General features: G+C 35.8%; 1 protein-coding gene across 1 annotated transcript in view; it reads left to right on the top strand.

Moving 5' to 3' along the window:
- Positions 1-576: 576 nt before the first annotated feature.
- LOC136033096 (opsin, ultraviolet-sensitive-like) overlaps positions 577-26243 on the top strand; it is a 59799-nt gene continuing 34132 nt past the window's right edge. Inside the window, exons 1-4 of the mRNA XM_065713707.1 lie at positions 577-689; positions 5308-5391; positions 6263-6442; positions 11072-11287. Coding sequence (XP_065569779.1) covers positions 5360-5391; positions 6263-6442; positions 11072-11287 — 428 coding nt within the window. The 5' untranslated portion in view covers positions 577-689; positions 5308-5359. The remainder of the gene's footprint in view (positions 690-5307; positions 5392-6262; positions 6443-11071; positions 11288-26243) is intronic.

The raw sequence follows: 26243 nt of genomic DNA on the forward strand, positions 1-26243 counted from the left end.
AAACTGAAAATGATAGCGATGATTAATAGGTTTTGGATGTACACATGGATAAGGTCACAATGGGAAAAATAGAAAAATTTTACATCTTATTTTTGCTGTTCTATCGTGACCCTCTGGAAAAACGGCCACCAGAAGTGTAACGACATGGAAAAAGAAACTGGTCATTAATGCAAGCCAGAATAAGCCACGTGGTCTTTTCATCTTGCTTTTTAGTAGTTTTCCTCTCTCTTGTAACAGTTGCGTCGCAGTTTTTAGATTTTTGCTACTTAAATGTGTTTACTAATCAAAAAGATTCAACTTCGCATGATAAAAAAAAAACTGTCTAAAATAACAAATTCAAAGATGACCTAGAAAGAATGGTGACAAATCACTTGAAATCTCCTATATATAATCTTTTCAGGCTTCACAATGTTTGTCTTTTGTAAAAGAGAGTCCATCAACTAATAAACTAAGCTGCGGAAAGCTAATCCGCTTATGAAAATTTCTACTAGTAATCTACTTATAAAGTGAATTTTTTTCTTTGATCCAATTTTCCAGTTTAAAAGACGGTGTAAAATCAGAATGAAGCCTATATTGTGCTATAAACTATAAACCCTGCAAGTTCCCGTGATGACATAACCAAATTTCGAATTAATATATAAGCTTTAACCACTGGATTTTGAGTTTAGTCGGATCAGGATATAAGCCTTGTAAGTACATTCGTATTCACTTCAGTTTAAATATCTTCGAAGCTAGTGCGGGGTTCAAGATATTAATCTGGGATTATGCATAGCTGAACCATTCTGTAATTCTTAGCGTAGGAAGCATGTCTAGTTTTTAGTTTAGTAAAAATTTCCTAGTTTCTTGTTATTCAGTCGACTATTATTGAAATTATTTATAATTGTAAATGGCAAACTGGATTAGAATTTAAAATTTAGCTAAAAATGTTTCTTGTGAAGGGTAAAACACAACTAAAGATATTTTTGGGCCAAAATGTTTCTGAGAGGGAGGGGGGTGAAGCACTCCTAGAACGGGTTTAGAAAATCTTAGTCTCCCTCCTATGTATTTAAGTATGTACCATTTTCCCATTTTTAAGAATTATAAAAGAGTTCTTGATTAGAACCCAAACCTTGCTTAGAAGCAATACAAAATTACTAGCAAAATATGACATATGTTCAAGAGGTTCAGCAGACGACCTTTTTAAAATGCTAAACGTTAGAAGCTAGGCGTTCTTGAAGCACTATTTCTTGGCTTAGAAGGTCGGTCAGTTTTAGCCTGGTGTCTTTGTAGAAATACCACATTAAGAATGATTTGACATCTTACTTAAACACGATTTTGAATTATTAACACAGCAGATCACGGATCATGGCTTCAAAAAAGTATGGATGAACTCTGGATCAGGTTTGTCGATAAAAAGAAAACGAAACAAACTGCGCACAAACCAATACGTCCGCACAGTGTAGTTGCTGATCTCGCCTTTGCGCAGGAGTGCTATACGAATTTGGGGAAAATGACCCGACGCTTCCCGTGTTTTTCCATGGATCCTTCTTAGTACCCGTCTAAAGCTGGATGGGCTTTTGGCTTGTCTCACATGAAAACATCGTTAACCTTCGTGCCATATTTAACAATAAGCACCACTGAGACTTGAACCAGGCATTTCCCTTGTTCGTCCAGTTGCTATTCGGTCAGACCAAATAAAGCATGACTTTTCCCTTCTTATTCGATTTTTTTTTCTTAAATTTTCCACCACATGTCAAATTATAATTTAACATAGATCACGTAGACACAACCCCGGCCTAAATAAGCTTTATAAAACCTAGATCTATATTCGTAATGGAATCTTAATTGTGTTGCGACAGCAACACTTTGGTTTTGTCCGTTTTTTTTGTGTTTTTTTTTTCCTGTGCCGCTGATCTCAGCTTATTCCTGGAAACTGGTAAGGGTCTAACCTGTGCGGTTTTTACGGGAAGTGTGGACCTCAGGCCGGATTAATGAATATGACATTACATTTCGGAAAGCTCCGCAGAACTCTTGCCTGGGGCCAAAAAGGATGGTTTTTGCTTGTCCACGAGCCAGAGCCTATGGTGTACGAAGTGAAGTGGAGTTATATAGCCTATGTCAGAGAGGAGTATCTGAAGTTGTGCAGCCAAGCTTTCGTTTCATCAAACATGTTTCTGCTTTCGAGTCTTGGCTTTTTTCTACAATTGGCCATGACTTCCACTTTTCCCACAAGTATTCCCTCTTTTTTAAATTCTCGTCTTGGCTTTTTTCTACAATTGGCCATGACTTCCACTTTTCCCACAACTATTCCCTCTTTTTTAAATTCAAAAAATCCGTTGATTTTTGAATTTAAAAAAGAGGGAATAGTTGTGGGAAAAGTGGAAGTCATAGCCAATTGTAGAAAAAAGCCAAGACAGATTGTTGAATTAAGTGGGCAGCCCAGTCAAGGGTTAATTTTATCCCTTTGATTGCCGTTGTTACTGTCTGCCATTTATGCTACACCTTTCCGTGCATGTGTGTCCCTTCACAAATGCCAAACTAGAGTCGTACCTGTTGGAGGTTCTCGCTGGGGAACACACGCAGGTTGACTACGGGTTAAATTACTTGAAAATTCTCCTCTCATGGCTATCACTCGACAACGCTGAACTAGAGTCAACCCTCTCATGCTAATTCACGGTGGGTTGGGTTCACTCTGTTCTAGCAGGCAAGCAGGCAGGCACCACTTTCAAATTGAAGATGGACTAAAATCTATAAGTGTTAAATATATGCGGCAGTTACCCGGCCCCACAGCTAATATATCTTCTTTGATTGATAAATAGAAAAATTTACAGAAGCAAAAATGTGGCTTTTTCCCACGGGCCCGAATGTGCTGCCATCTATTGTTTCTACCCATTCCTATTCGTGATCAGCTGAGGTTATCATTCGGTTTTTCGGACTTGGAATTGCGGTAGAGAAATGGTATCAGATGTACCCAATAAACTTTAAAAGTTCTCACATTGCTAAAGAAATTGGAGGTTATCCTTTGCTCCTTTCCAAGTGGTGACGTTAGAAAGTTGGCCTACGGCAAAAAAAATCAACTTTTGAGCTAAGACAGATAGAATTTTTTTTTAACGGTAATCAATAGCTCTTGATGAGATGATCAAAGTATACGACATCCAATTTTTGGTACAAAAATTCCTTCATTAGCTATACCAGTTTGAAAGTTTCAAGGGGTTAACAACTTCGTTAATATGATACAAACTGAAACGAAATCTAGGCTGATACAAAGTGTGAGACATATAGAGGACTTTTAAGTGACAGTCGGCTGTTAGGTAATAATAATCTTCGGCAATGAGGGATTAGCAACTTTTGCTAGTTGGTGTATCTATTATTTGTTTCCAGTGTATTTGATGGTACAACCAATTTGTTTCCAGTGGTAAGACATGTAGGGGACTTGTAAGTAATAATCTGCTGTTAGGGTACAATCAACCTCAGCGATGAGGGGTTTGCAACTATGCTAGTTGGTGTACCCATTTATTGGTTTCCGGTGAACTTGATGCTTATCAAGGGAGAGGGACTTATAAGCAAGAATTGGTTCACTATGGACGAGAAACGACTGTTAGCTCATATCATCTTCGGCACTGAGGGGTTTGCCACTTTTACTAGTTTGTGTACCTATTATTTATTTCCGGTGTATTTGATGGTTAAGCCAATTTGATTCCAGTGGTAAGACATGTAGGGGACTTGTAAGTAATAGTCGGCTGTTGGGCTACAATCACCTTCAGCGATGAGGGGCTTGCAACTTTTGCTAGTGTGTGTACCGATTTATTTGCTTCCGGTGAACTTGATGTCTATCACGGGAGAGGGACTTGTAAGTAAGAATCTGTTCACTTTGGGCTAGAAATTAGTGCAAATTTGGTGCACATTGTATTCGATCCTTTTAAATCTGTCAGAGTTAAGTGTTTACGCAACGGGTACAAACGATAACGTAAAACAATGAGGTAGTTTCGTAATAATTAGTGCCAGCTATAGTATTTTAATCCTGAAAAGTTACGGATAGCTTTATGATACCGACTAGATTATATAAGATATTGTTCTAAGTTTTCATCTGTCACGATGTCTACTATTGGAAAGGATAAAGTTCGACTGGCTGCAAAGTCAATTTAGTCCCTTCTTTCCATATTATTTTGTAGTTGTTGTTTTTTCAACGCTGAGGAATAGCCTTTGGTCATGTGATAATTGATTGCGTTCTTGTTTGGACATACCGTTTTAAAAACTTCGATAGGCTGACAACTTCATCATTTAATCGATAGTGAAGAAACGAGCACAGAAGAGAATGTAAAACAATGAGATAGCTTTATAATACCAACTAGATTATATAAGGTATTGTTCCAAGTTTTCATCCGTCACGAGGTCTAGGATTGAAAAGGATAAAGTTCAACTGCCTAAAAAGTCAATTTAATCCCTTCTTTCGATACTAATTTGTTGTTGTTTTTTTCAACGCTGAGGAATAGCCTTTGATCATGTGATTACTGATCGATAGCAAAGAAACAAAACCAAAGTGTTGCTCTCGCAACACTTTGGTCGGCGAAACCGGACAAAGGTTGCCGCAACACTTCCCGTTGCCCGGGCAACGTAGGTCTAGTTTAATCCTAATCTAATCCTGTTCATTTCAAGGAACTTCATGGTATGTTCTAGTGGGCCAATTCGGCAGCTCATTTCGAAAAAAAATATATGGACTTGTTACTCAGATTAAAAAATAGCAACTGTAAGGATTAGGCTGATGGTTGTGGGGAAGTTCTCACTTGCGCTCTTTTATACTGATGTAGGGAAGTTCCCACTTAGGCTTTTTTATACTGATGGAATATCGATCAATTGTTTGATTGATCCATCAGTCATAATAAATGTTGATGGTGTTTTAATATAAAGGAACCTAAGTTGCCAGTTCCCCAATAGTAACCACCGGTCTAATCATTATCATGCTTTACCTGTGTGATAGATGATAAAAATGACAACACCAAGGGTAATATGTTCGACATCAAGTTTGTCTTGCGCCATAAAATCAACTCCACTTCATATTGGGTTAGTTTTTGAAACAACCAACTCGTATTGGTGCATATCAAATCATTCTCTCTTTACGAATGAAAAGATGTAGATATAAATTGCATTTCCAAACATTGGGGAAGAATTGAATCCTAAGAAGGAAAACGTTAGCTTTGGTATGTGCTATCTAACGGAGCAACGCCAGTCAATATCATATTCTATTTAGGCGTTTAAAATTGTTTCATTTAGTTGTCAATCTAGCTGGTTCCATTAGGGGAAAACTCATCTTAGGTTTTATGATTTCAGAAAATAATCAACGTATAACAGCTTCTGCTAACAATCAAGACCGACCAAAAAAATGTCCAACGATTCAGCTTTTGACTATTTCAGGTTAGTTGCCTCTTCCTTATATTAAAAATCATTCCTTAAAGTTGTACAATCCTAAAAGGGTTTTAAATTATCGAACTACATCTTTTCAGCAGTTTTAATATAGGAAAAGGCCAAGTTTGCTCTTTTTTCTCTTTTACTATTTAGATTATTTTGATCTTTTCTAAGTTTGTATCTTTAATTTTCTCCTTTGTTTTTGATTACCATAAGCATCAATGCTCATGTCCTGGCTTTTACGTTGCTCCTTAGTATCTAATTATTAATAACTGAAACCCTCTTGCCCATAATTCTTTCATCAAATAGTTCAAAAGAGACTTACCAGTTTTGTTTTTGAAAAATGCTATATTTTTTCCCTTAAACTAGACTATGTTAGCTTTCGATGTCCCGGTTCTTAACTCTACTCCGTGTGTCTAAGCATTATAAAAGTCAATTGTCTTTGAAAGGCCATGTGCCAGGGACTCCTACAGCTCCTTGTTTCTGTGCTGGATTCATTGCACTAAAAGAGCATAAATATGTGACTTCACTTCATTTTTTAATACTTAAAATTATATTAAATAAATTAAAATATATGATAACGTGTAAAACTCTTAATTAAGATAGTGAAGAAATTTATAAAAAAAAAAAATATTTGGTAATACAAAAATGAATATAAATCAGAAGACTGTGCTGTCTACGAAACTATTTCTGCAACAGGCTTAAGGACTTATTTAAAAAGGAACTCGTAAGCTAAAACTTTTATAGCCTTTGTGATAGTTTACTAGTGAGACAGCTCCTTCTTTCCAAGACATCGCTGCGAATGTCTTTGCATTCTATTGATAAACAGATTGGTAAGAATGAAATTGTTGTTTTTTCACTGGGCTTATTGTAATTTCAGATATGAACGACAGCCCTTAGGATGGAATACTCCAGCCGACTACTTAGAGTATGTTCATCCCCATTGGAAACAATTTGATGCGCCTAACCCGTTTCTTCATTACTTTCTTGGAATTCTTTATATATTTCTGACAGCTGGATCTCTGATTGGAAATGGTGTCGTCATTTGGATATTTACAGCGTAAGTGTTCGCAAATATAGCGATCGCAAATTGTGTCGGTCTGTCTGTCGTTCCCGGTTTTTCTAGTTTAGGCACTTCCAGATAAGCTAGGACGATGAAATTTGGCTGTCGTGTCACGGACCAGACCAGATTAAATTAGAAATAGTCGTTCCCCGATTCGACCATCTGGGGGGGGGGGGAGTGGTGGGACGGTTAATTAGAAAAATGAAGTATTTTTAACTTACAAATAGGTGACCGGATCTTGATGAAATTTGATATTTAGAAGCATATCGTGTCTCAAAGATCTAATTTTAAATCCTGACCGGATCCGGCAGCATTGGGGGGAGTTGGAGAGGGAACCTAAAATCTTGGAAAACGCTTAGAGTGGAGGGATCAGGATGAAACTTGGCGGGGAAAATAAGCACAAGTCCTCGATACGTAATTGACGTAACGGGAACGGGTTTGCTCTCTTTGGGGGAGTTGGGGGGAGGGTTAATTCTGAAGAATTAAAAAACGAGGTATTTTTAACTTTCATATTTAGGTATACTCATATATGAGGTATTTTTAACTGTCAAATATGAAATTTCATATTTAGAAAGACCTCGTAACTCAGATCTTTCATTTTAAATCCCGACCGGATCCAGTGTCATTGGGGGAATGGGGGGACCGGAAATCTTGGAAAATGCTTAGAGTGGTGAGATCAGGATGAAACTTGGTAGGAAGAATAAGCACAAGTCCTAGATACGTGATTGATATAATCGGACTGAAAAATTAAATGATTCTGAAAAATTAGAAAAAATGAGGTATTTTAACTTACGAAGGAGTGATCAGATCTTAATGAAATTTCATGTTTAGAAGGAACTCGTAACTCAAACCTCTTATTTTAAATCCCGACCGTATCCAGTGCCATTGTTGGAGTTGGGGGGGATGGAAATCATGGAAAACGCTTTGAGTGGAGAATTCAGGACGAAACTTGGTGGGAAGAATAAGTACAAGTCCTAGAAATATAATTGTTATAACCGGACTGAATACACTTTCTTTGGGGGAGTCGGAGGGGGTGTTAATTCGGAAAAATTAGAAAAATTGATGTATTTTTTACTTAAGAACGGGTTACCGTTCGTGGGGTATTTTAAGTTTGATATTTAGAAAAACTCATGTCTCAGGGTTCTAATTTTAAATCCCGACCAGATCTGGTGACATTGGGGGGGAGTTGAAGGGGGAAACTGGAAATCATGGAAAACGTTTAGAATGGAGAGGTCAGGATGAAACTTGGTGGGTAGAGTTAGCAAATGTCGTAGATATATGATTGATGTAACCGGACTTGATCCACTCTCTTTGGGGGAGTTAGGAGGGGGGTCCAGTGCTTTGGCAAGTCCGGTGCTTCTGGGCGTGCTAGGACGATGGAAATTGGTAGGCGTGTCAGGGACTTGCAGAAATTGATTTAATAAAGTCGTTTTCCCCGATTCGACCATCTGGGGATTCGACCATCTTCAGCCCCCCGATTTGACATTTCGGGGGGGGGGGGCTGAAGGAAGAGGAAAAATTAGAAAAACGAAATATTTTTAACTTACGAGTGGGTAATCGGATCTTATTGCATTTGGATATTTAGAAGGATCTCGCGTCTCAGAGCTCTTATTTTAAATTCCGACCGGCATTAAGCCTCTGATTTTCCTTTTAAATTAATCTATTAGTTCTTAGAATTTTACTAGAGCTCATGCCATATGAGCTCTTGGCTCTTCCTACCTCGCCACAAGTGCCATATGAGCGCATGGCTCTTGTTATTTTGGTAAACGAACGAAAAAACAAAAATTTCTTCTTAGAGCCCTCCTGCTCCCTACCAACCAAACAGTAAGGATATACTGGGTAATATAGTTTTGTTACGAAAAAGTTGGTTTACAAACTTCCATATATTTTCGACAAATACTGTACGCTCATCATTTTTGATGACAATAAATAAAGCTCAGATCTAAATTCTTCCGCGAGATATCGTGTTTGTCCAGCCATTATTGCCATTATAAATTATCTTCAAAATTTTGGTGGTTTCTATTTTGTTGCACAAATGAGTATATTAAATTCCAAAATGTCATCAGATTTTCTCTAAAGCTCATAGTTTTGTGGATTAATTTTTATACTTTTCCGTTTTTGGTGTCTCATAAAAAGAGTAAATTAAAAAAAAGGACTAAAATTGTCTGCTTGTACTAAGCTAGGATACAAAACTGTGGAAAGAAACTTTTCTAAGTGATTTAATTTTCTATTACAAAAATTCCCAAATTTCAAAACACAGAACTAATTTTATGAAAACGAAATCTATATGCACTGCAGGGCCGACGCAGGGACCTTAGTAGTCAAAAAGAGTCGTTAATTCTTAAATAAAATAAAAAACGAAATCTATGCTAGCTGGGGAAAATTCTAATTTCCTATTCAAATTCATTAGCTAAGCTCTATTAGAACCATATATTTTAAAACCAAATAAATATAAATTTTGGGTTCAGTGTTGTATTTTATTTATGAAGAGCTGACATTGATTGTGTAAGGATCTAAGCAAGATCTGGCATTAAATTGTTAACAGTTTGTCCTTACAATTGACGTTTTCTATTTATTTCATAGGCAGTACAATAACGCTGCCTAATAAAGAGCAATATGGCTTCAACATGTTATTTTTTCTTTGGACCAGGCCATTTCGTATGGAAAGGGGGTCACAGAAACTTTGCAAGAGGCTCATTCGATTGGAAATTGAAAGTTTTAGATCCTTTTTTGGGGTTAGAAATAATCAGAGGGCTATTATGCCCCCTCCTATGTCCTTACTATTTACCCACTCCCTGCCGAACGCATAAAACACAAGATCAAAATTTTGAGATAGCTAATTTATTCATTGTAGTCGGACCGTCTAGGTATGACATAACCCCGATAAGCCCTGAGACAATTATTTTGCATTATGCTGTTTGTCACTTGTTCACTTATAGATTTTGTTATTGGGAAGGGGGAATGCTTAATCCTGGTGTTCGAAAAGACCAGGTGACAGGTGAAACTTTCAGGGAATGTTGAGCTAAATTAAAAAACATGGTGTACATATAGGTTGTCACAAAGGCGTATCTGCAGTATCACTGGGATGGCTTAGGGTAATAACTTAAGTAATAAGAATAACTTACAGGACATGTTGAAGGGAATATTGAGCTAAATTAAAAGACATTATATAAATCCAGATAATAAACGGAGTATTTGTAATACCTCAGGAACGGCTAAAATTATTATTTTTTTTAAATTATTAGTTTAAAACTCTCAGGCCATGCTGAACTGCATCAAAAGATAATATGTTGATTCAGCTTGCCAAAACAGTCCATCTGCAATATATCAGAAACAACTAAAGCTGTTAAATTCGAATTTTACAAGTGAAAATAATGCAGGTTTTCTTTCCATTTATTTGAATAATATCTCCCTATCCATTTCTCCAATGTTCAGTAGTAAGACTATGATTAGCGTGCTGCAAAACTTTGCTATAAATATGAATGGAAAACCAAATTCTTAATTTTTAAAATATAAACTGAAAAACCGAAGAACTTTACAAATATTCGTTTTACAAGCCAATAAAAAAAAACAATGTCAATTAAAAACGAACAGAAATTAATTTTCAAAAATACTTGAAAAAATAAAAAAAAAATCTTTTATTTTGGGTTCAAATAATCGAATCTATATGTATCCAATACTCTTTCTGCAGGAGACATCAGGTTTGGTTTAAAATTTGAATTAGAGGCCCCCCACGTAGAACGCGGGGGAGGGGAAATCTCCCAGAATTTTAAGTTTTTTTAAACAATTGGAGACTCAGGAAAGCGGATCTTTTTTTTTACCAGCTGTTCTTTTTAACTTTAGTTCTTCAACAAGGTGTTTGGGAAGATCTTGGTATAGATTGAAAAGAAAATTTCCAAACTGAATATCTCCTTTGCCTGTGAAAGAATGGACCAGTAAGACAGCTGGAGGGGGTGTTTGCTTTTTATGGACTTGGAGTATTATGCACATTCTGCTTAATTAAACGTTTGACGTTAGAAAGTTCCACGTTAGATGCCAAATACATTTTATGGAAGGAACATTATGGTGGCTATATCATTTTTTGAAATACTGAAATTATAGGCTATAATATCATTTAAATTGTATAATTTTTTGGCTTCTGATCTGACAATGTGGTGAACATTTGTTAAGTATTTAATTAAGCATAAACTTGATTTCACACTGTAAAATCTTATGGATTTCGTCAGGACTGAATTTACAAGCCAGGGAATTCAAGTTTATTCAACTTTGGTTTAATAGGAACCAACTAATTGCATTTTTATTCTTGCTTTAATTTTAGATTATGAAAGATTTGCATGTTTTCTACTGTGTTATTTGCATTTTGTAATGGATTTAAAGTGCGCAGGGACTTACTGTTGAGGTGACAAAGATGGAAAAGTTTTAAGTGTCCATCTGATGAATTTTAAAACTTTTGAAAGTTCGAGGGGGCTGCAGGCCCGGATTCAAAAAAATTCTCTCGTCATTATTCAAAATACTATTGAATAAATGTCAATACAAATCAAGCATATCTTTCTATTAAGATAATTTCTTGGACCGTTATTAATCTGTGATATAAGCTTTCATCACGCTGTTTTTGTTCTTCTTTAGGTCCAAAAAACTTCGGACGCCGTCAAATTTATTCGTTATTAACCTAGCAATTTGTGACTTCATAATGATGCTGAAAACGCCAGTTTTCATCTTGAACTCTTTCAATGAGGGGCCAATTTGGGGAAAACTGGGCTGTGATATATATGGCTTCATGGGAGCTTATTCGGGGATTGGAGCAGCAATTACAAATGCAGCCATCTCTTTTGATCGATATCGGTAAGTATTCCTTTAAGAACTAAGTGGAAATTTAGGATTTTAGCATGGAACTTTGGTCTTAATTTACTGCTGATCAGTATAGTAGAAGATTGTCATTGTGTTGTACATACACCATTGTCTGGAAAGTTCAGTGCGTCTAGCTAATGCCAGGAGAGTATTAAACAATATCACGATGTAAAGTAATTAAAAAGAAAGCGAAACTACATTATTTAGCAAAAGTAAAAAGATAAAATATCAAAAGTTTTAGACGCACATAAAGTTTGAAATTTTCCCAAATAGCTTGGAATTTTGATTGTTATGCACAAAAATAAGATTCAAAACGAACAAACTGAAATCAGTATTTCTTGAGTAGTATGGTAGCAGCAAGGACATTTCAAAAGTGACTTTTCAAAGGTTGTCAGAGTCTGAGTCATTCTTTTTTTTTCCTTTTTAAGTATTTAAATAAAATATTAGCCTATTGTTTTAGTTTTCAGACCTTCCATGGTTAGTGCAATAACCATCATTAAAATCCAATGAAATATTCTCGTTAGTGCAAAACAAAACTCAGTTTAGCAGTAATCTTACAGAACAAAATAAAATATGGAATAAAAAATTGGGGGGGGCAATTTTTCAAAAGTTCAGCCTCTTGGAAGAATTTTAGTGAAGTATAAACACTGTATTGTAATTCCCCACCGCTTTCAATATCCGAGGCAATGCTACAGCATTGTGTACAGGAAAGGCCATATGGATTCAATGTTTTATTGTGTTGCGAGAGCAACACTTTGGTTTTGTCGTGTTTTTTTTTTTGTTTTTTTTGTTCCTAGCACCCCGATTTCAGCTTATTCCTAGAAAGTGGTAAGGGTCTAACCTCTGCGGTTTTTACGGAAAGTGTGGACCTTAGGCCGGATTGATGAATATGACTTTACATTTTGGAAAGCTTCGTAGAACTCTTGCCTGGGGCAAAAAAGGATGGTTTTTGCTTGTCCTTGAGCCAGAGCCTATAGTGTGTGAAGTGAAGAGGAGTTGTATAGCCTATGTCAGAGAGGACTATCTGAAGTTATGCAGCCAAGCTTTCGTTTCATCAAACCATGTTTCTGCTTTCGAGTGGAAAGCTCCGTTCTAGCAGGCAAGCAGGCAGGCACCAGTTTCAAATTGAAGATGGACTAAAATCTATAAGTGTTAAATATATGCGACAGTTACCCTGCCCCACAGCCAATATATCTTCTTTGAGTGATAAATAGAAAAATTTAGAAAAGCAAAAAAGCGGCATTTTCCCACGGGTCCGAAAGTGCTGCCATCTATTGTTTCTACCCATTTCTGTTCGTGATTTCAGCTGGGTTTATCATTCGGTTTTTCGCACTTGGGATTGCGGTAGAGAAATGGTATCAGATGTGCCTCTTAAACTTTAAAAGTTCTCTCATTGCTAAAGAAATGAGAGTTTATCCTTTGCTCCTTTCTAAGTGATGACGTTAGAAAGTTGGCCTACGGCAAAAAAGTCAACTTTTGAACTAAGACAGATAGATTTTTTTTTTTTCAACGGCAGTCGATAGCTTTTGATGAGCTGATCAAAGTATATGTCATCCATTTTTTTGTACAAAAATTCCTTCATGAGATATACCAGTTCGAAAGTTTAAAGGGGTTGACAACTTCAGTAGTAAGGTACACACTGAAACCAAAAATAGGCCGATACCAATTGTGAAACATATAGGGGAGTTGTAAGCAACAGTCGGCTGTTAGCTCATAATCATCCTCGGCAATGAGGGGTTCGCAACTCTTACTAGTTGGTGTACCTATTTTTTTGTTTCCGTTGTATTTGATGGTAAGACCAATTTGGTTCCAGTGGTAAGACATGTAGGGGACTTGTAAGTAATAATCGGCTGTAAGGCTACAATCATCTTTAGCAATGAGGAGTTTGCAACTTTTGCGAGTTGGTGTACCTAGTATGTATTTTAGCATCCTTACAGATTAACAACTTCAGCGTTTAGTCGCAGCGAGGAAACAAAACCAAAGTGTTGCTCTCGCAACACTTTGCTCGGCGAAGCCGAGCAAAGGTTGCCGCAACACCTCACGTTGCCCATGCAACGTAGATCTAGTTACTATTATTTTTTCCCAGGGACACCTCATATGGAAGGGGTGATCGTATAAAATGAAGTACAGTTATTTGGTCTTTGGGCTATTTGGAAAAATTCTCAAAATTTTGCCCACATACATTTGGGGAAAATAGGTTGGGGGTGCCCCTTGATTACTTTGGTGTCGTGAAAAAGAAACTAGAGCTTTTCATTATCAATCCGAATGAGACCCTTCCAAAGCTTATACAACTATTCCTTACATAAAATATTATATGTTAACAATGGGCAATTTGCATAAGTTACAACCCTCCCCAGGTGAATTGGAGGATTTGTTAACTTTTAACTTACAGTTATTTGACTTTTGGATTATTTTGAATGAAATGGCTATCTCAAGATTTTGATCGGATGCGTGTTGGAAAAAGGGCGTGAAGGGGGGAAAGGGCATTTATAGAAGCCGTAACGATAATACACAACAAATTTTAGCCTCCTATATCTACTATTAGCAAATCTGTCAATAACGCTTTCTCCACTTATGATGATAATATGGTGAACATGAATAAGGGCAAGTCCGGTGAGTCTTTCCTTAGTCATTTGTTTTTTCCTTTGCCACGTTTTCATTCTTCTCAAAGTAGAAAAACGTCGTTCAACAGATGCCACACTGACGGGTAGGATCATGAGGATCTGAAAAAGAGTGCTGACAAATTCGGAAAATATCAGCATTGTAGTTGTGTTGGCTTCCCGTAGTTTTCAGGTATTTTACATGTGCCTGCATTTCATTCTCTCAAACGAACCTGCCGAGCTCGCCATATTGTCAATTAGCCGGTCAGGGTAGATTCACAAAGCGATTAGGAGGGTAAACCAATTACAGCTAGTATGGCGCTGATAAGTCATGAATGTATCAGTTAATTGCTGTTTCTTCGTTTCCGTAAAATCTATTGGCAAGAAAATACTGAATTTGAAAATGTCCAGTGATCTTAAAGAAAAACAGCTTTCTGTTTCCAATATAATCGTGTAAAACAGGGGAATAAAAACTGACTGTCTATAATATTCCTCGTGTGAATTGTAAGGAACTTTAACCTGATTCGTTTGCTTTACGGTATCCTTAGGACTGTTATTACCTAGCTCGTTTGCTACTGTAGTTACCTCGTCAAATGTTTGTTTGAACTCGCTTTTACTCTCCCGACACCTGACTTCCAGTAGGGTAAGAATGTTCTTAACATTGCTTGCTGCAGACGCAATGTCCAAGCTCTTCTTCCGAAACAGTCGACTGAGCGGTAAAAGTAGTCCATATTTGTTACTGAAAATGTAAAGAGTTACTTTCAGATCCGAGGATGTGATATCAGTTAACAAGGATTTTGATTTTGGCGCAGCTGTGCATTCTGCTCCGCCACAGATGATCCTAAGAGCTTCCAAAAATTTAGGGTCTCTACCACGAACTGGATTAAATAATCGTCCATTTCGATCCAGCGCATGGCAGATAACTGTGCTTTCCTTACTCTTGTAAAAACATAGTTGCACTTTCCAGACTCACTAAAGAGCAATCATTTTTCTTTATTATTCCGCTGCATTTTCTATCACAAATATACTTGGAACTCGTTTGATGGTATAACAAGAAATGAAATAGACCATATTTTAATTGCCAAGCACAGGCGACGTTGTTTAGAGGATGTTAGGACCTTTCGAGGCGCCGACTGCTATTCTAACCATCAACTTGTTGTTCCTAAGTTCAAGCTTAAACTAAAAACTGTCATAAGACCCCAGCGGTCAGTAAAAACATTTAATGTGAGAAGACTGCAGGACTCGTATGAAGTAGAGAAGTATACATCTACTTTGTCAAATAAGTTTTCGATGCTAAAGGACAAGTTGTCAACTGATGATCAATGGGAAAAGATCGTTGAATCTCTGAAAGAGGTGGCACAAGAAGTTGTGGGATATAACAGGAAGAATAAAGAGCAGTGGATGTCTGAAAGTACCTGGGATATCATTGATCAAAGGGCAGAAGTCAAAATTCTCGTAGATAGGCGTGAGCGTAACATGACATGCAATAGAGAATATCTAGATGATCTAAAAGCGCAGTATAAGCGTCTCAATAAACAAGCAAAACACGTACTAGGAATCATAAGAGGGTGTACCTCGAAGCTATTGCTGATCAGGCTGAAGTAGCCACCAGGTGGGGAGATAGTCGTACTGTGTACGCTATAACGAAGGAGCTTGCGGGTATACCGAAGGCTTTTTCGACCCAAGTTGAAAACAAAGAAGGAATCTCATTAACCCAGACGGATGACATAATCCGATGGAGCATTTCAGCGAGGTATTAAATCAGATACCTCCCAAAAACTTCTTTAAATATCCCTGAACAAACATTGTTCGATCTTGGAATACATTCCGGACCTCTCTTGCTGAGTGAAGTAAAAGAGGCTCTAAAGACTTTGAAAAACGGAAAGGCAGCCGGTAACGATGGCATGCCCCCAGAACTGTTGGAATATGGTAGAGGCGCCCTAGCAGTGCCCATGTTTGAACTTTTGTCGCGTGTTTGGGATGATGAAAAAGTCCCGAGTGAATGGTCAAAGGCAGTAATTGTCAAACTCTTCAAAACAGGACAAAAGACTAAATGTGATAATTGGAAAGGCATCGCTTTACAATCAGTTGGTAGCAAGGTTTTGTGCTAAATTATTCTCAATAGAATTCAAAATAAAGTAGAGAAAGGTCTGAGAGATGAACAACATGGATTCCGGCAAAACAGATCGTGTTGTGACCTGATATTTAGCCTGAGTAAATACAACAATTAAAATAAATTACTTGTGAATGCAACACATAAATTGTTTTTTAAACAAACATTTTCAGTTTTGAAGTAATTTTTGGAATATAAGGTAGATAAATCGTGCTTGTGGGTTTATTCAAATATACCCACAAGCACGAGTAAACGATTCGAATAAACCCACAAGCACGATTTACCTACCTTATATTCCCAGAATTACTTCAAAACTGAAAAAAGTTTGTTTAAAAAATAATTTACGTGTTGTATTCACAAGTAATTTAAGTATAATAAATCTTCTCAATTCTGGTAAGGATGAAACCCCAGCTACTCGTCTAAGAGGGTTATATCAAATACCATGTAGGTGTGGAAATTATTGCATTGGTCGAGCCCAACAAAATTTAGGAACAAGATTACACCAACACAAAGTATTGAAAAAGTATTAAAATCTAGAAATAACTCCATACCTTTCGATTCAGCTTTAAGCATCATATTTTTGAAAATCCAAACCATTATGTTCTATTTGACGAAACAATTCTAATTAGCAATAACCTAGGAATCAAACAAACTATCCGCGAGACAATAGAAATCAAACGAAACTTAAATAATAATACCTCCCTAGATAGAGACTTGGGTGAATACACACTCAACCCTATGTACACAAAATTAATTATAGAAAATAACCTAATTCAAAATAAAACGAAAACAGGAAAGAATAAAAACAAGCCCAATCCCAAAAAAACTACAAAATTATCTGCAGAGAAGGCAAAAATTGGAATAATTTCTTATTGCAGAAATTATTCCAATTTTTAATGAATACAGTTAGCGAAATGAATGAGCCTTTTTAGCTTGTAAAATGTTAGCTTTATCACACAGTCTTGGCTGAACTTTTCGTTAAGAAGTAATGATGCCAAGGCTATTTTTAAAAAAAATCATTTTTTACCGAGAACTATTATTGTAAGTGTGTTATTGTTTATTATTTTCTTTGCTGAAGACGACATTTAGATATAGGGCCGAAATATTCAGATAGGTTTTGTTGGTTCACTGTCTTGGGAAAAAAAGTCCTCATTATTCTCTCTTCTGTATTTGAAACTTGAAGGCATCACTGCGCAACTAGAAAAATAACTACGAGCATTCAATAATAACTGCCTAAGATCTATTTTGAATATACATCGGGCGGAGAGAATAAGAAACGATGAATTTATAGCATGACAAATCATACCCCCATCCTTGATGTCATTAGAAATTGACGTTGGATGTATTGGGGGCACATGGTGCGAAAGGGTGATGGACGGCTGCCACATGACATGTGGTGTTGGACACCCCCTGGCCTCCGCAAGTCAGGGTGACCGAAAATGACCATTGGCAGGATGTTAGAGAAGGAGGCAAAGTTGGCGAGGTCTTCGATGGAGGAACTTTGGTCGATGGCTCAGGACAGGTCGTCGTGGCGAGTCACTGTTGCTGCCTTATGCGCCTTCAGGCTTGGGAGGACCTAAGCCTAAGTAAATAAATTTTTAACACTCTGGACAGAAAAAGTCCTGACATAGAACGATTTTGAGCATGGTTGAAATATGGACAATGCAGGACATGTTTTGCTATCTTTTGAACATTTTTTACAGTACAACAATGCCCTAGAACCATCACACCACATCCATCCGTGCCTATGCCCACACAGTTTTCCAAGTCGGGCCCATAAGTTCGAAGAAAATCCAACACAACATTTCCAAGCGTTTACCTTTTAATGATCAGTTCAAAGTTTTCAATGCTGTTTGAGCAATAGGTTTTGTTTATTGTAGATCTAAAAAAAGAAATCCTCGTGTCTTGTGTAATTGTAATTGTGGCAAAGGGAATGCTTAGTTGTGAGTGGTGTGACACATCCGTCGTTTCATCAACAACCAAACTGTGAAATTTGGCAGAATGAACTTGGACAAGAATTTCTTTAAAAATCTCTTTAGTACAACTTTCAATTAATTTATTTTGTGTTGTTTTGTTTATATAAGGAGCTATAAGGAATTCACTTCGTAAGAAAGTGGAATTCCAATGTCATACGAAAAGAATTCCCAATTGTTCTTTTTGTGTTTGATGTTTGTGATGGAAAGGCAGTGTGGTCTTCCTCGCTATTTACGTCTGGCTTATTGGGAGCAGTTGACCAATGACGTCTTTTATTCTATTAGTTTAGGCGAAAAACACGCTAATATTATGAACCAGCAAAATTTCATGGAATCTTATAAATTGAAAAGCTTATTTTCAAGTCTTTAAGATTTAGATTACACTTAAATACCCAGAAAGAAGAGCAATTTGCTCATACACTACAATTAAAAACATTAATACATATTATTACAGACAGAAAAAAGATACACTATTTCTTCTGAAACAAAATCTTTAGAAAGTTAGGGCTAGTCTTATTGATACACTTTACAACAACCAAAAAAAGGCTAATTCCCCTGCCAAACCAGATAATTCATATGACCTAAAAATAATATCTAATCTCCGCAAAGACCTGTTCATTATTGTAACTAAAGCAGATAAAATCAATTCTCTTGTTCTAATAAATCTATTTCAGTGAAATCATATCTAAATGAAAAATCTACATATACAATTAAAACCTATGATCATACTTATCATTTTGCTAACAAAATTAGAAATGAATTAAATTGTCTAAAACAAAAGGGTAAAATTACCCCACGATTATGCAATAAATTTTTCTTCCGTGGTAGCTTTTGTCCAAAATTTTATTGTCTACCAATATTGTATAAGCAAGGCATTCCCTTAAGGCCCGTCGTAGCTTGTACGAAAGCCCCCGTACAATATTGGAAAATGGCTATGTACAGCCTTCAAACCTTTGCTTTATTCTAAAAATTCATACATATGTAATTCGTCAAATTTAGTCGTAAAACTCAAAAACGCAAGTATCTCAGAAAACACAATTATAAGCGGTCTCGACATTGTTTCTATGTATACAAATATCGATGTAGCAATATATGAGCAATTAATAGAAAATAAAATAAATGAGAATTATCATTTAATAGAATTTTCAACAACAGGAATAGATTGCGAGGTCTTCATGACCTTGGTTAATCTCTGCAGCAAGTATTCAATGCATCAACAATCCCATAATTCTTTTTACCAGGAAATAAAGGGCTTGTCGATGGGAAAACCCCTCTTCGGGTTACTGGCTAATATTTATGTAGAATATATTGAAAATTGGGCATTAAAGTCATATTTCTTGAAGCATATCTTTTGGGGACGTTACATGGATGATGTAATTTTACTTTGGAATTATGGGAAAATGAACTTAGGGGTTTTTAGGTCGCTTTAATACATATGTACTTTAATACCTTAGGAATTTTGCATTTTAAATAAAACCCAGTGGCGGATCCAGGGGGTGAGGGAGCACTCCCCCCCCTGATTTTACATGGATGACGTAATTTCACTATGGAATTATGGGAAAATGAACTTAGGGGTTTTTGGGTTGCTTTAATACATATGTAATTTAATACATTAGAAATTGAAATTGCAAATAAAGTTTCATTCCTAGATGTGTTGATTATCTGTAGTATAGATAAATTCAATTTTACTATTTAAAGAAAACCAACACAAAGTAATAGATATTTGCATTTTAAATAAAACCCAGTGGCGGATCCAGGGAGCGAGGGATCACCCCCCCTGATTTAGTGATAGAATTGTGGTTGGGATTGCTTGCTCTGGTTTGGGTTAAGAAGAAACTAATTTTTTTGTAATTGGTTTTAACAGTTGAGTTTTTGATAAGTTCTTAATTATTAAGACTGTTTCTTTTTTGCAAACAAGTTTTAAACAAGGTTTCAGTTACTTTGTGTGGTCTCTGTTAGATTTTACTAATGACGCATACCACCAAAAAGTACTTAATTAAATTTAGGTTTATCAAGGGAATGTTTTGTCTTATCACAAAAGTCAACTGGGAGGTGAAAATCTTCATTTCGTAATAACAATCAGGGGAAATGTAAAATACTAACTTCTTTAGGCTATCAAAATGATATTTCAGGATTCTGCTGTCACAACGGGGTTGAAAAACAAAATATTCACTTCTTTTTTCTGTCAAAAATTTGTTTTCGAGCCTTGCTATGACACTGAGAAGAATAAATTATTATCTTTACTGTTTTTGGCTGTCTGTTTTGGTTTTTTTTATTTTACTTTTTTTGCAAAGCTGGGTAATTTTTACAACATTGCTGTTTTGTAGGGGATTTATATAATAGAAAGTAAATGTATGAGAGGTATAAAGATTATTAATTTAAGTTTTGGATTTTGTTGAGCAAATGGTGGCCACTTTGCAGCCTATTTTCATCTAATTAAGGCTCTCGATTATATGACATATCACCTCTTCTGTTCATCTTAAAACATCAGAATATAGGCCAACCCTTTAGGACTTTCAAGAAGAATAGATTTTCAAAAAATTGTGGATAAAAGAAGGCAAATAATTATGTGTAAATTTTTATCTAGCAGGTATAGACGGGTCTCTGAATTCTCAGTTTGAATCAGTGGAATGGCATCAATTTTTTTTCAGACATTTAGTAATAAAATGCTGATAAAAAAGTGGAAATTCGCACAACTTGAGTTAACCACGGGAACGGAATAGAATTACAATATTACTCCAGAATTTTTTAGCTTCTCAACCCCAACCAGACAAGAACATAGCTGTGTTTTTGTATAGAGGTTGCATATATTTGTCCATAAAATTATCTAAAGTGTTATATATACCGCAGAGGATTTTTATACTTATTTTGATACATGCCATCCAATCATATTTCCTCGATTAGTTGTTTATAAATCAAAATTTTTACAGGACGTTTCTCTTGCTTAATGCTAAATCTGAGTCAAATTTCAATTTTTTATTTTGTGCTCAACAGATATATCGAGATTTAAACTTTGAATTGAATATATGAAAATTTCAAGATAAAAAAAAAATTAATTAGAAATCTACCAGAGCTTGAGACTCCGAGAATTTAAATCACCAATCTATACCTATCAAATACAAAAAAGACAAACACGTAATTATTTGTTTTTTAAGGGGTATTTCGACTCATATACTTAGTTTTAAGTGCATACCTACATGCATCTTTACTAGAGTTCATATTTTCTGACGATTTTGGTCTTTATTCGAATATTTTCGGATGAATAGAAGAGGAAATACTAACGAATAACTCTAAAGGATTCTAGACTGACAGGACTAGGCATAATAAACATTCACCAAATTATTGAGGTAGACATCGACCACAGTGATTAGTTAATTTTGTATTGCCTATACTTAAAACCCTTGTTTTAAATTTCTTCTACGTATTTCTATCTCTTCGTTCTGTTTTTTTTTTTTACATGCCTAAAAGAACTAGTATTTAATGTTTAATATATATTTTGCGAATATACAAGTTATATCTTTATCCTCATTTCCTACTCTTCATTACTATCATAGTTACCAAGCGGTGCCATAAAGTTAGGCAACATGCTAAACAGCTTGACCTATGCAAATTGTCACAAAGAGTACATGACCTAGAAGGATGGTTCAAGACCAATTTTGACAATAAAAGCTTAAGTCATTCGCTATAGTGGTCAGGAGTACAAAGGCGAAAAATTATACAGAAAATAAAAACATCATATTTTTGCATAGATGGTGAACAGTTTTTTTTATGGTGGGGCGGCTTTCATAATTTACTATTTTTTGTATCAATATTTTTATACCATTTTACTTTAACCCTCACAAGATTTTAGATTAAATTTACGACCATTTCAACTGCCTACGATGATACATAATTGTCAAGGTTCCCTTTAAATAGCAAGTATTTCTTTGTCTGCAAGTTTATCGAAGTTACCTACTATGCGCCCCCCCCTAAAGAAAGTCTTGGATCCGCAGCTAATCAAACCACACCCCGCAAGTTAAAAAAACTATCGTAATCTCTTTCTTCGATCTTGCCCTAAACATTTGTTTGGATTCCCACGTCACAGCAGAACTGAACTTTATCAGGGACATACTTTTTGGAAATTGGTATCCCATCTTATTTGTTAATAATACAATTAACCGTAGACTGAAAAGGAATTCCTGTAAAATCAATGGTAATTAACCGCGTGAGAATCTTGATAAGCCCTTAAGCAAAATTTATTTCCCATGCATCCCAAAAATCGCTATAAAACTTAAAAAAGTTTGTATACAAAATAATCTGTCTGTAATATTTACCAATAATTTCAAAATCATAAATTTCCTAGATTCTGGTAAAGATAAAACCCCAGTTATTCGCAAAAGAGGAGTCTATCAAATACCATGCGATTGGGGCAAATGCTATGCTGGTAGAACTCACCAGAATTTAGAGAAACGCCTACAACAGCATAAAAATGATACCACCAAAGATCTAAATTCTTATATTGCTAATATTTCTTTTGATTCTACTTTAAGCGGCCATGATTTTGAAAATCCAAGCCCCAAAACACTTTTTGAAGAACCTACTTAAGGCATAAAGAAGGTAGTTTGAGAAGGAATTGAAGTTAGACTTAAGATTTATAGTAATGTATACTTAAATACGTAAAAAAGGGTAAATAATACGGCATTAGACTTTACAGTCCCTACTGGTGGTGCTGATCTCCGTTTCTTGGCCCTTTAGCCAGGAAGTGCAAGGGGGGCTGGGGGCCAACTATCCTGTACTTTCGCACACCCTAACTGCTTACCTTCCCCAGATTTCTCCAGGTACCCGTTTAGAGCTGGGTCGACTCTGGCTGAGCTTACAGAGTCACGCCACTGAACCCCGTCCCAAACTAAATAATTAGGTACAGTAGGATTCGAACCCTCGTAGTCTTAGACAAAGGATCCTGTATCCGGCGCACCTGTAAATCCGGCTGTGAATCCGGCTTGGGAGAATATTTACTAAATCCTGCATACACAAATTTAATTAAAAATGATCTTACAAAATATTTGAAAAGCCAGTAGACATTAACACAGAACCAGTTACAAAAAGACCTATTAGGTAGCTGCCAAAAAGGCAAGATTAGCAATAAAAACACATTTTTGATTATTCTTCTTTCATTTCAATGAATTGCCTCGTTTCACCTCGCTTCATCTATCAATCCTGGTTTAACTTCTCTGAAGTAAGGATACTAGGACTATTTTAAAAGCTTTTCATTTTAATTTTACTGGTTGTTTGTTGTTGTAAGTCTTTTTTCTTTTATATATTTGTGTTTTGCTGAGGATGGCCCATGGACATATTGAATATTCATTCAAATTAGAATTCCACTGTCTTACGAAAAGAATACCCTATTGTTCTTCTTGTTTTTGATGTTAGTGAAAGGAGAGTAGGGAATGATATCCACCCATCCATTACAAAACCTCTTCAATATGTATCTAAAGATTGACTTGGAGTTATAAAATTTGGACATACACCTTTTGAGCCATCTTAACACTCCTTGGAAAGAACTAGTAAAATTAACCTCCGTATTTGATATATGAATGGTATTAATTGCTGAAATCTCAATAGTTGGAGATTCTATTTCAGCTACCGCTGAAACCCGTGGTTATGGGTGTAATTCACTTTCAGGCATTTTTTACTTGTATTTAAGTTTAAACAGAAGCTATTGAATATTTTCAATCTAGAAAGCTAAAAATAAAAAAGGATCACAGTCTCGAATAAAGTTTGAATTAAAATCAAGTTACTTGCATTAATCCATGGCTAATTGGAGAAATACCCAGGACAAATAGTCCGAGTGGAGAGGCACAGCTGGAATAAGCCTTTGTCAGGGAATGTATAAAATGATATCATTTTCCCTTGTTGATAGACAGTCTATCATCCATCCATCCTACTCGGGGCAGAACTAAGGTAGACAGCATTTTGCCTCCATTGAGATAGATTCTAAGAATTCGGTTGTAAAGTTGAAAAATAATAACCTGTAATCGTGCTTTCGATAGTATTGGAGGAAAAATATGTTGCCCCGAAAACACAAAATTTGAAGGTTGAAAACAAACAGTTTGCTGTGAGATACACTGATTGTTTTTATGAGAAAGTATATATTTATGAGTACCAACCAATGGAATTCTTCAAAGCAAGTACAACTGAAAAATCTCTTTCCGTCTCTGCCCTGTTTCTTGCAAAATGAATTTTTTCAATTCTATCCATATAGCTTCTGATATCATTTTCACAGAATTTTTTTATATATTCGATGTTTTTGATTGGCTTAGACACTTCACACTTCAATTGATGCTGACGGCTACACACTTCTATTGATGCTGACGATTATGCGTTGATCCAAGCGTTGACCTCGCATTCAAGTCACAGAGATCTAATTTTGTCCACGCCAAATGGGGGGGGGGCTGAAATAAAATCTTCGACTATTGAGATTTCAACAATTAATATAATTTATATATCGAATATGTAGGTTAATTTTACTAGTTCTTTCGAAGACATGTTCAAGACACATTTAGTTATCAATCAAACGCATATGAAGGAGTAGGCTTTAGACTTTAACAGCTAGGAGAGAGGGAATGGGCTAGTTGCCAAACACTTATCAGTAGTGGTTTTTTCTTCGTATTGTTTCATTTGAATACTCAATTTGACTTTTACTCATTTTAAGATTTTTTAATTCATTTATGCTAGTACTTGTTGTTTGTTTGTTTCCTATGATTTGTTTGTTTAATTTGTATTCATTTTTGGTTTATCTATTCCTTAATAGGAATTTCTTGTCGTTTTGAGTTGGAATTATTATAATAATTGATTTTTGCTGGTCTCAGAATTAATAAGGCTCTTTACATTAATCTCTAAAACTCCTTTTTCTGAATTTTTATTTTTTAATTTAACGTATAGTAATGACAAATCGTCCCCGTTTAAAGCCTTTACACAGTAGTTATTTATTGATGTATACCTCAATAGTTTAAGTGCATATAGGTTATCGAATGGATATATCAGCAATATCTCAGGAATGACTACGGCTATTAAGTGAAAATTTTCAGGGAATATGGAAGGGGATGCTGAACTAAATCAAAGGACTCTTCTGTTCAAACAGTTCGTGGTAACGAACTGTAAGTAAGGAGCGATCCGGCTTAATAGTAACCGAAACACTAAAAAATAGAATTTTGTTACCAATAGTTATATAAAAAAGAATTGCATTTTAATGCTGATATTAAATATATAAGTTTCATTAAGTTTAGTTTTACCCATTAAAAGTTACGAGCCTGGGAAAATATGCCTTATTTAAGAAAATAGGGGGACACACCCTTTGAAAGTAAGAAGAATCTTAACGAAAATCATACCATCAGATTCAGCACATCAGAGAGCTCTACAGCAGAAGTTTCAAGCTCCTATCTACAAAAATGCGGAATTACGTATTTTTTGCCACAAGACAGATCAGGATGCGTGTTTATTTGTTTGTTTGTTTTGTTTTTTTGTTTTCTTTTCAGGGGTTATCATATAGACCCAGTGGTCGTAAAATGTTGCAAGAGGGCTCATTCTGAGGTAAATTAAAAGTTCTAGTGCCCTTTTTAAGTGACCAAAAAAATTTGAGGGCACCTAGGCCCCCTCCCATGCTCATTTTTCCCAAAAGTCACTGGATCAAAATTCTAAGATAGCCATTTTATTCAGCATAGTCAAAAACCTAATAACTATGTCATTGGGGACGACTTACTCCCCCAAAGTCCCCGTAGGAGTGGCTGCAATTTACAAACTTTGACCAGTGTTTACATATAATAATGGTTATTGGGAAGTGTACAGACGTTTCCAGGGGAATTTTTTGGTAGGGGGGAGGTTTTGAGGGGAGAGGGTTATGTGGGGGAACTTACCATGAAAGTTTTTTCACGGGGAAGAGAATTTCCATGAAGGAAGTGCAGGATCTTCTATCATTTTGAAAAATGAAAAAATAAATAGAAAAAGTTTTTTAAACTGAAACTAAGGAGCAGGATTAAAACTTAAAACGAACAGAAATTAGTACGCATATGAGGGGTCCACCTAATCCTAATACCTCGCTCTTTACGCTAAAAGATTTTTAGTAATTTCAACTATTTATTCTACGGCGTTTGTGATTCAGGGGTCATTCTTAAGGAATTGGGACAACATTTAAGTTTTACTGTAAAGAGCGAGGTATTGACGAGGGGGCGAACCCCTTCATATAGGTAGTAAAAACATATGAATTTAGAAGTTCGTTACATAAATTA

Source organism: Artemia franciscana, chromosome 11, assembly GCF_032884065.1.
Source record: "Artemia franciscana chromosome 11, ASM3288406v1, whole genome shotgun sequence".
Taxonomy (NCBI): Eukaryota; Metazoa; Arthropoda; class Branchiopoda; order Anostraca; family Artemiidae; genus Artemia; species Artemia franciscana.